General features: G+C 45.7%; 1 protein-coding gene across 1 annotated transcript; it reads right to left on the bottom strand.

Moving 5' to 3' along the window:
- Positions 1 to 1,942: 1,942 nt before the first annotated feature.
- Positions 1,943 to 11,595, bottom strand: LOC106807302 (syndecan-like). Its single transcript, XM_014809609.1, has 4 exons — positions 11,548 to 11,595; positions 5,793 to 5,912; positions 3,227 to 3,281; positions 1,943 to 2,130 (listed from the first exon to the last, which is right to left on the bottom strand). The coding sequence occupies exons 1-4, from the start codon at positions 11,593 to 11,595 to the stop codon at positions 1,943 to 1,945; spliced, it is 411 nt and encodes a 136-aa protein (XP_014665095.1).
- Positions 11,596 to 11,854: the final 259 nt, after the last annotated feature.

Genomic DNA, 11,854 nt, shown 5'->3' with positions numbered 1-11,854 from the left:
GAGGGGAGGTTTAGGAGCCGATATCTCAGCCTAGGAGTATCGTATTGACAAGCGGTTGGTCTTGTTGTAGAGAGCAAGCAATTCTGCTTAATGCAATACCATGAAATTATTCTATAGACTCGCAGGCAAAGTAGAATAATGTAGTCGTGAAATTGCACTATTTTCCCGTTTTTCCGTTGTACACTCTAGGTATTATTAGCTCTTGATATATATATATATATACACACATATACTCGCAGGGTGCCCGTTGTTGATACCACTGGTTGTGGTGTCGATCGTGATGCTTGTTGTCAGCTTATATTAGCAAAAATTGTCATGTTTTACGTAAAATGGGAAGTTAATATTACTGTTAAGTGTTATGGGAGCATACTGCGAATCGTATGTGACAAGCCAAGAAACCAAGGACAATTCCCCACACTAACCTTAGTCTACCTATAACACCTTAAACGTAGCTCAATAAACATTAAGTCAAATGTCACCTGAAATGCTTCATAGCCTTCATACCTAATCCTTTTTTTTCTACACATAATCACAATCCAGAGAGATTGACTGAAATATATGCAAGAGTTATACAAACATCCACCCATTATTGCAATACTCTTTTGAAACAAATGCCAGTGACACCTACCAAATAGAACGTTTTTTTTAATCACATTCTGGGTGTTTTCTAAAGCTATCTTTACCGGTAGTACCGGTAAATATCAGAACAGTCGAGAAAAATATGAAAACGGTTGATAAAAACATGAAAAATCTTGGCTTTGAAGTTTGACGTGGCCTGTGTGGACGTGTGAAATGTGACGTGGCTGAAAATTTTAACTGACGAAGGCAAATTCGCAGATACCGCGTAGGTGCTGCAAGTGAGCCGACGTGCAAATATTATGCTACATATATAGATGAAGGAAAAGGGGGCTATTTCAGTTATCGCAGAGCAGTTGCAATTAAGAGCTAGACCTAGGTATTATCAGGAGTCTATCAATATTGATAGACTCTTGGTATTATGAGAATGAAAAATCGTAGCAGATTTCCTCATAATAATACGAAACAAAGCGCTGTCGACGGTCTACGAGAAAATGTTAGTGTCAAGACTAATGTTAAGACTAATTTTCTTTCTGACAACGGGCCCTGGTTATCATCCATATAAGTTTCCATATCAGCCATGCTCCATGCAGAGAACAGCGAAACTGTCGCTAGAATGACATAGATGATAGATAGAATAGCTACAGGAGTCAGGAACACATGTATAATTATCAGACATTATTAAGAATTCTGCTTATTATCAAGAGCTAATAAACTGTAAATGTGAGAAATAAACTGTAAATGTGAGAAATAAACTGTAAATGTGAGAAATATGTATCCGACGATTCCTCTTCCGAGCACATCTACCACGACGACGTGTGTAGCGAAACATCGGCCAACGGCATGAGCAGAGGAGAAATGGTCAGCCATCCATGCACGCTACCACCGCGTTAAAGCATTGCAGATAGCTGCGGTATCGCAAACACAACACGTTCCCGTGCGTGGAGCGATAATGCAATCGGAAGTCCTGCCAGTAGAAGGTGGCCACTATGGAAGCAAAGAAAATCTACAGACGCTGAGCCGTCCCCGGCGACGAAACAAAACGTAAGATCGTGTTGCTGATGGCGTCGCTCACTCTAGTGTTCGTTCGTTCGTCTCACTAGCTATTTGTAGGTGTGGAGGACAAATCTGCAGGCGTTCTACACCTGGATCCACCTTGCCGCAGCCTGGTGTGGAGAAATGTCGATTTTCAAAGAGTTATTCGTCACCGATGCCTCCACCATCACTGCAACATCCTCCACCACCATCACCTCCTCGCCTTCCTCCACCACCAGCTCCTCCTTCCACCCACTCTCCTGGCAATGCCTTCCCGTCGCACACACAATGTCCGTCGCGGCTGCACGCGCCGCTCACTAGGTGGCGCCACTCAGGCGTAGAACTCCTTCGGCGGGTTCTTGTTGTACTGGTTCATGTGCGGCGATCGTTTCGGCTCGTCGAGCGCGTAGCTTCCCTCGTCCTTCTTGCGCATGCGGTAGATGATGAACATGACGAGGAGCACAGCACAGAGCAGGCCCACCACCGTGCCGCCGACAACCGCTGTACTGTACCACGTTGCTGCACAGCCAGGGTGTACAATGTACACGGCGCAACAACGCCCCCTTGCGGATTATTCTACGCGAGGACAGAGTTGACGAGTCGTACGCACACTCAGGACGTGATCTGACTTTTACGTGGGAAAAGCTCGTGGAGTTGAAGCCATCTCGCAAAGCGCACACGTATATATATATATATAATGACACGATAGATGAAATATACATGTAATCCACCCTTTACTCGTATAATTCGCAGATCACTAACATATGTGTGCGCGGAATCGCGCGATGAGAGCGCAACAAACCGTTATCGTGTTTCCAACGTAAGTAGCGTCGATGCCGCCCACGCGTTTCGCTTCCTGGCTTCAAGAATTTGCGAAACACTAAACGAGTTTACTAGACTCTAACTTTCCAACTGCCCTCTTACCCTGTCACAGAGTCAGATTTATGACTTCACGTCCGTACTTGTATCGCATCGTATATTTATACATGAATAGGTGTTCGAAGGATTGCGTCAGTTTGTGTATGCAGTGAATTAGCCGGCCGCGAAGCCGTCGTTTCACAGCTGCCGGCAGCGCATCATGGCGCCAGCTGATTATTACACCACCGTGTGTGTCACTACTCGCAGTCACCATGAGAACCGGTGGGGATGCTGGAATCTTAACTCCCCCCCCGCCGGGTCTCAGTTAAACAATTCTCCTCTATAAAAAAAACGTGTGATTGATTCGATTCATACGTCAATAAATCTTCATTAGAGCAATAACCGTGTAAAAGGTGGAGAGTAACCTTAATGTAGATGGTATATGTATATAGAAAAGCTGTTGTACTGAATTGTCGCTGTAAAAAATAACGGCTGCCGGCTTTGGTGGCGGACAGCAGACGTTTGACTCCCAACAAACTAAAACAGGTTCCATCTGCATCCAACCCTGCCGATTCTCAGTGCAATTACCGACCGCGATAAGTCGCTGTGTATAATTCAGACTGTGTGTATGGCTGTAAAATAACGACGTCACAGGCAGGCATGGCACGGTACGGCACGGCACGGCACGGTACGAGGCCGTTACCATACTACAGCATCTTTCCAATGTGCTACATTTTCCTCGGCGATGAAGCCACACGGCTAGCAAGAGCATCTGTACCGCGAAACAAAATGCCCCTCATGATCTGACATCTCTGGTAGCAAAGACAGACAAGAAGTGTGAGGAAACGACAGCGCGGCAAAAAAAAACCAGTACGAATACCAGTGGAATCCCTCTACGGTCTACGCGCATTCATTGATCGTGGCACTCATAATTTCAGACTCGTACTCGCTTACATTAACGTATGCGATTCATGCCTATAATGTGCGTACGTACGGGGGGTCTATACGATATATCTATATGTGTGTGTGTGCGTGTGTGTGCGTGCGCGTGTGGGTGTACACGTGCTAACACGTGAACATACTCCCACACCGTCCCCCAGAGACACCAGTCTCACCCCCATCCTCCCACACCCTCCCACAGAGATACCAGTCTCACCACCATCCACCCACACGTCCCCCAGAGATACCAGTCTCACCCCATCTCCACCCACACCGTCCCCCAGAGACACCAGTCTCACCCCCATCCACCCACACCGTCCCCCAGAGACACCAGTCTCACCCCCATCCACCCACACCGTCTCCCTCGCAGACACCATGTTCACCACCATCCTCCCACACCGTCCCCAGAGGACAACCAGTCTCACCCTACCCACCCACACCGTCCCCCAGAGACACCAGTCTCATCCCTACCCACCCACACCGGTCCCCAGAGACCACCAGGTTTACCCACCATCACCACCCACACCGTCCCCCAGAGAAGACACCAGTCTCACCCCATCCTCCCACACCTTCCCCAGAGACACGCTCTCATCCCTACCCACCCACACCGTGCCAGAGACACCAGTTTTCACCACACCACCCACACCGCCACCAGAGCTGCCAGTCTCTCACCCCATCCACCACACCGTCCCCCAGAGACACCAGTCTCACCCCCATCACCACACGTCCCCAGAGACACCAGTCTCACCCCCATCCACCCACACCGTCCCCCAGAGACACCAGTCTCACCCCCATCATCCCCACACCGTCCCCCAGAGCACCAGCCTCACCGCCCATCCACCCACACCGTCCCCCAGAGACACCAGTCTCACCCCTACCCACCCACACCGTCCTCCAGAGACACCAGTCTCACCCATACCCACCCACACCGTCCCCCAAATACACCAGTCTCACCCCCATCCACCCACACATGCGCGAGTACTTCAACTCTTCGTGTGTATTTATTTTAAAATATTTAACTGTTCTATTGAGCTGTGAGACGGCCATGTGGAAGATCGGTCCGCACCATTTTATTGCGTCTGTACCTAACATGTTTTACCGCCGCTTAAATAAATTTTTACTCACTATTTACAACTTACTTACGCGGCATCTAAATGTCTCCCCCAACGTAAAAAAACTTTACAAAAAGTTTCAAGTGAAGTGTTTGTAACTTAAGGTTACACAGCCAATTGTTTCGGCTGTAAACGATTCGACACTCGTATCGCGACAGCTTTATTACCCGCGCCCGCCACAGCTCAAGCTACGAAGCGCATAGCTCTACTGGTGTAAGTCCGATCACCCCGTATCTGTGCTCTTCCATCTTACACTTACACCCATTCACATACTATCATAAAAGGCTGCTCTTCCATCTTACGCTTACACCCATTCACATACTATTATAAAGGCTGACTCTTTCATCTTACGCTTACACCCATTCACATACTATATCAAAAGCATCATCACGTACCTGTGCTCTTCCCTCTTACAATTACACCCATTCACATACTATATCCATACTGTCATCATCCGTACCTTGTGCTCTTCCAGCTCACGCACACCCCGCTCACAAACGACTAACATCAACACAGCGCTGGACCATACCTGTGCTGTTCCCTCTCGCAGACACACCCGCCTCCTAGTCCACTAATAATGCCAGGTCTATGTACCTCTAATTGAGGGTAAAAGGAACGATTATCGCGCCGCTGTGGTTTACAATTACATCGAGCGATAACGCGTCAGACGAAGCTCTCCTCTCACTCTGCTGCCTGTCTCTCTTTCTCTCTCTCACCTCTCTGCCCTCCCTCTCTCTCTCTCTCTCTCTCTCTCCTCTCTCTCTCTCTCTCTCCTCTCTCCCTCCCTCTCTCTCTCTTGCTCCCCTCTCTCATCTCTCACTCTTTGATCTTCTGGCTCTCTCTTTCTCCTCTCTCACCCTCTCTTGCCCTCCCCCTCTACTCTCTCTCTCTCTCTCTCCCGTCGCAATCTCGCTCTCGCGCTCTCGCCTCGCTCTCGCTCTCGCCTCTCGCTTCTCTCTCTCTTCTACTCTGCTCTCATCTCTCTCTCTCTCTCTCTCTCTCTCTCTCTCCTCTCTCTCTCTCTCGTTCCTCTCGTCCCCCTCTCGCCCTCTCTTTGCTCTCTCTCTCTCTCGCGGCTCTCTCTCTCTCTTACCCTCTCTCGCCCCCTCTCTCCTCTCTCTCTTCACCGCCTATATCCACCCTGCCCTCCTACAACATGCCAACATCACCTCTCTATCTTCTACCTGCCCAAAACTCTTCCACAAAACGTAAGTGAACGGGCCACAGGTCTCGATCGCCGATCAATGCACGCGTAACCTCACACACGCTTACCACTTCCTCATCAATAAAGAGATCGTCTTGAAGTCTGTCGCCTGACATCGAGTTTGTGCGCATCCATGCTTCATTTGGCGAACTTTCGCCTAGCAGGTTCCAGCCTGGCCGATCCGGCACCTGTAAGAGAGCAAGCGAAGTGTAAAGGCCACCGCACACTAGAGCAATATAGCTCACAGGGGTAGAAATTGACTTTTGAACCAGGGAGTCCAACGGACTCCCTGCCCTCATAAAGAGGGGAGTCCGCCCAGCAAAATGAGGGAGTCAGTAGTCTGATGTTCAAAATCAAATATTTGCTGAAGAAATACGGCAATTCCGCGAGGCCGTGCTCTGGAATGAACTAGTTAGTATAGCAGAATTTTCAGGGAGTCACATGGACTCCTGCATATGTCAAATCAGGGAGTCCGACAGTAAATCAGGGAGTATTTGACTTCGCGACTCGCCTTAATTTCGCACGTAGGCTTGTGAGTCGTGTCCGGCCACACTAGAGCAATCAGAACTTGCTACTCGCACTTAGAGTGACCTCACTCTCTCTCGATTCCAACATAATAATCACCGTCCCATGAACCACTGCGACCCGACTGATCAACTTATGGTAAGAAAAAGAAAAGAACAATGGTGTTGATGGTTACGGCTGCGAATGGTCGCGAGCAATCGCCGAGCTGCCGTAAAAGTATCAAACGTGGTTGATGTGTGAGCATCGACTCGCGAGTCGTTTGGCGCAGTAAAAACGCGGCGCCGCCACGCTAGAATTATATGCTCGCAGGTCGATTGCTGTGAGCTATATATTGCTCTAGTGCACCGTAGGGTCCCTTATACAGAGTGGTGAGTTGCGCCATGACGGAGTCGGAAAACTATCGCGTCGCTGGACGACTATGTTGTTTCCAAATAGATACGCAAGGCTATGGCCGTAAGAAAGTGTACAATTAAATTATCATATGGCGGCGAACAATTTGAGTTACATTTCTAGAAATCTAGATACACATAGACACATGTCTTAGCTATAATCTCTGTAAATTTCGGTTTAGTTTTTTTAGATTTTGTAGTTTATTGAAGCACGATTAGTCTAATTAATTACTACGGATATTTGTACAGCGTATCCATACAGCGCTGCTGCTTAAGCGGCAGCTGTGTGAATCCATTTAGAAACAACATGGCGTCAAATCCTGAGTTGGGCGCAATCTCTGTATAACAGGGACCCTAGTGCACGAGGGGGGGCCTTCAGGTCACAGCTCCTCATTTCAAGACTTGCAGAGATACAACAGCCTGGGACAGGGGAAAGTATTGGGGAGATGGTTGATGGTTTGTCAGACAGGGTGATGTGGGCAGGCATGTGCTCATTATTTACAAATAATACATAAATATTTAATTAATTATTTTATATTATTAACATATAGCAAAGTTCTGCTGGAATGATGCGGATGGAAACAGCACCAACCATAAACATTAATTACGATGAAATTGACTATGATGCAAATGATGATACAAGAACGATGACAATGACGAACAAACAGTGCTCAGCAGCAGAGCGATGATAGCCGACAACAACGATGACAATAACGACCATGATGATGATAACGATGACGATGGTTGACGTGATGATGACCGATGATGAGATGACGACGCGACCGATGATGATGATGATGATGATGATGGCGGTGACAGCTGAACGACGACGATGGTGATGATAATAACGAAATTGCGGCCTGATGATGATGATTGAGAAGACGTTACGGCCTGGAGCAGGTCTGGCTCTACTTGACATGTGTCTGCTATGCAAGTGAACACTAGCTATGTTCGTAAATGTTGTTGCCAAGACTACGCACATAGATCAGGTTTCTTATACATACGAGGCACAGTAGCGCACCGCCGTTGTCAAATTTAACATCGCCGTTTTGAAAATGCTCCTGTAGTCAGGGGGAGCTCAAAGAATGTAAATTATCATTAATTTTGTTAAATTATTGCGTTTTTTTCCCAAACTGGCCATTACCTCCTTTTGTCTGATTTTCCCTCATAAGAAACCTGTAAATAATACACTACTGCACGGAATTGTAGTGCCGCGATTTTTCCCCATTTCCGGAGACTTGGCTGGTATTCATATAATAAAGAGTACATAACAGAGATCTCTATTATGTACACTTGATTCGTATTCAGCAGCCGTCGCTATTAGTATTAAGCATTAGTCATGACAGCTGTTATGTGGATTTTATGTGGCTGGTGCAACCTTGGGGCGTGGGCAAAGTTCACACCCACCGTGTCTACATCTGGCACACTGATAAATCACTATATCAAACCTTGGAGTAATAAGTTGACAGCAGCACTCTAGAACAAACTAGCAGCTACGGAATATATCACTCTGTTGAGTGTGTGGGCGAATTGAGAGCGTGAACGAGAAAGAGTGGGGTGTCGGCCAGAGAGGATGGGGTTAGTGCGATATAACGATGAGAAAGAGAAGTGAGTATATATAATACATGTATGTGTATATATATATATACATATATATAATCAAAAGCTAATAATACCTATTATTATATTATTATTATTATTATTAATATTATTATAATAGCTCTTGATATAATATACATATATATATATACACACATATACTAGTAGGGTGCCCGTTGTTGATACCACTGGTTGTGGTGTCGTTCGTGATGTTGTCTGCTTATATTAGCAAAAATTGTCATGTTTTACGTAAAATGGGAAGTTAATATTACTGTTAAGTGTTATGGGAGCATACTGCGAATCGTATGTGACAAGCCAAGAAACCAAGGACAATTCCCCACACTAACCTTAGTCTACCTATAACACCTTAAACGTAGCTCAATAAACATTAAGTCAAATGTCACCTGAAATGCTTCATAGCCTTCATACCTAATCCTTTTTTTTCTACACATATAATCACAATCCAGCAGAGAATTGATCTGAAATATATGCAAAGAGCTTATAGCAAACATCCACACCATTCATTTGCCGAATACTCTTTCTGGAAACAAATGCCAGTGACACCTACCATATAGAAGCGTTTTTTTAATCCGATCTGGTTGTTTTCTAAAGCTTATTCTTTACGGCGGTAGTAACCGCGTAAATATCAGGAACCAGGCGAGAAAAAATGAAAACGCGTTGATAAAACAGAAAATCTTGGCTTTGACCGTGGCCTGTGTGGGACGTGTCAAATGTGGACGTGGCTGAAAATTTTAACTGACGAAGGCCATTCGCAGCATACCACGCGTAGGTGGCTAATTGAGCCGAGGTTGCAAAATATTATGCTAGCAATATAGACGAAGGACAAGGTGCGGCTGATTTCAGTCATCGCAGAGCAGTGGCAAGAGCATAGACCTAGGCGTATTATCAAGCAGTCTATCAATAGTTTATAGGATCCTGGTATTTATGTCCTGGCTGTCGAACGGGTCTACGAAGAAAAAAAAAATGTTGAGTGTTAAGACTAGTGTTAAGACTAAATGTTAAGGACTAATTTTTTTCTGAACAACGGGCCCCAGGGTTATCATCGCATATAAGCTTTCTATATGCAGCATGACTCCATGCAGAGACACAGCGAAACTAAATTCGCCAGTCGGTTAGAATGACATAAGATTGATAGATAGAATAGTACTAGGAGTCAGGAAACACATGTATGTAATAATTATTCAGAGCATTATTAAGAATTCTGCGTTATTATGACTATAAGACTGCTTCGTGTGGAAATAAACTGTAAGTGTGAGAAAATAAGCTGTAAATGTGAAGAAATAAGCTGTAAATGGATAAGTGAATGAGTATAAACTGTAAAATGTAGAAAAACAAACTGTAAATGTGAGAAACATCTTACTGTAAATGTGAGAATATAAACTGTAAATGTGATAGAATGCACGCTGAAGATGTCGTCTTGTTATGTATGTATTGCCTGATTGAGGTTCCGTTGCTCTGACATATTCATCATACTATCACCCAACCTTAGTCCCCACACAGCATTGAATGCGTGTGTCAAACCTAATATCGATTCCAGTACGTGTTTCCCTGCACATGACATGAGCGAGGCGGGTCACCTCGCTCAAATCTCAGACCCGCTACACAGAAATACACGCGGTCGATGTGAGGAAAATCGCGTTTCAGAATAGCTTAGAATGCACCAAAATTGCACCAATTTTTTTCACCAAAAAATTTCGCGCTGAAACCGCGCTAGCTGGGCAAGGGACTCTCGAAACGCGGCAAACACCGAACAACTTGACCACCTCACAGACTCAGGGGAAACACTGGACTCTCTGGATACGTGCGATGAGCGAGGCCGTGAGTCGTGAAGACATAATAACATATATATGATCACAAGATATTATATATTATATTTATAGATATTTATTTATTTTTTATTATTTTTTATTTTTTTATTCATAGATTATATATAACAATTTATCACAGAATATATTATGAGCATGAGATGTGTCACCTCCTGCTTCCGCGTACGTAGCTCGGCATGCGCATATACACACCGAGCGTGTGCGAAGTTAGCACACGAGCAAAACACGTACATTATGGGGGCTTTGGCTCGCAGATGTATAAACAGCGGCATGCTGGTCGTAATGCTCATAGGGTCTATGCCCCCCAGGGTACTGCCGGAACGTACCCTGGGTACGGTCCGGTATACCGGAACGTACCCTGGTAACTATCTAATATGCCGGACCGTACCTCGTCTACTCCACTAACGAGTCTATAGGGAGTCGCCTACGCCTACTCCCTAACCCTAACCCTAACACTAACCCTAACCCTAACCCTAACCATATCAGATAGTTACCAGGGTACGTTCCGGTATACCGGACCGTACCCAGGGTACGTTCCGGCAGTACCCTGGGGGACATAGACCCTATGAGCGGTAGGCATACAGAGCCATGCAACCGCGAGTGCTTGGCTGCGCCCACTCCGACCCTAGCCTAGGAATGCGTGCATGCGTGTTTGCCCACCATATCTCATTACTGACTGGCTAATTTCGTCGGTAGTTTTCTCGGAAGTCTACGTAGTGGCTAAAAAAAAAACCGCTACACAGCCTCCCTCTCTTCTTGCTCGCACGCACTTCTCGCTGCGTTCACCACTCATTCTATGATCTTCGTCACTTGAGCCTCTTTCTCACTCACTCGTGTCCTTTCTCTGCATTCCCCTTGAAGTGATTAGGTAACCGTAAATAGTACAAATTAAAAAAATATTTCCACTTTTTCACAAAATATAAGTAATTCTGTTCACTTTTTATGGTTAAATTGCAGCATTATACTTCCTACTTTACTATATTGTTCGATGTGAACATACACTCGTGACTCATACATAGCCAATAGCAAACAATTAATGTCATGCAGGAACATAATATCAAATAGTCCAGGTTTTTTGAATTTTTAACTAGTTGAGAAACAATCTTATCAGGTAAGAATTTGACGATACGTTTAGTCCCGTTAGTTCTTACTTTTAATGTAAAAAGATGTCAACAAAAATTTTACAAATTTTACCATAGAAAATTCGTGACGTAGTCAATTTAAGACTCCCCCCTCCCCGCCACTGCTCTCCTGAGATGATCATTTCACCCATAGTACAGGATCCTATTAAGGGATATAATTGTGCACAATTCGCTTGATTGGCTCTTGTAGACTTGTACTACCAGACGCTGCGAGTGTGCGTTTTCCAGCAAGCGTCCGGGGCATGCATTGTCACAGCCGCCACCGTCACGGCCATACTGTCACTGCCGCCACCGTCACCACCGCCACCGTCACGGCCATACCGTCACCGCCGTCACCGCCACCGTCACCGCCGCCAACGTCACCGTCATACCGTATCCTAATGATTTATTTAGTTAGGGATGTAGATAAATACGTGAGCGACTCATTAGCGATGGAGAGGGAAGTGCAGCAGCGGAAGGAATTCACGCGGTGGAGATATTGATGAGGGCGAATATTCTTCATGAGAGAGAAGATCGATGCTGCATGTGCATATACTGAATTGTATTAATGTAATGCTTTACGAAATTACTCTAAGCGATATCATCTCTCTCTCTCGCTCTCTCTCTCTCTCTCTCTCTCTCTCTCTCT

Source organism: Priapulus caudatus, unplaced genomic scaffold (assembly GCF_000485595.1).
Source record: "Priapulus caudatus unplaced genomic scaffold, Priapulus_caudatus-5.0.1 Scaffold207, whole genome shotgun sequence".
NCBI lineage: Eukaryota > Metazoa > Priapulida > Priapulimorpha > Priapulimorphida > Priapulidae > Priapulus > Priapulus caudatus.
Note: the sequence above shows the minus strand (reverse complement) of the source record. Positions and strands in the feature narration are given on the sequence as shown.

Bases quoted from the DNA above. Each gene is read 5' to 3' on its own strand.
- LOC106807302 (XM_014809609.1), bottom strand. From the start codon at position 11,595: ATGACGGTGACGTTGGCGGCGGTGACGGTGGCGGTGACGGCGGTGACG. The intron at 5,913-11,547 runs GTATGGCCGTGA...GCTCTCTTACAG, and splicing joins TGGCGGTGACGGCGGTGACG to GTGCCGGATCGGCCAGGCTG. The intron at 2,131-3,226 runs GTGTGGCTTCAT...CTGGCTGTGCAG, and splicing joins TACAGATGCTCTTGCTAGCC to CAACGTGGTACAGTACAGCG.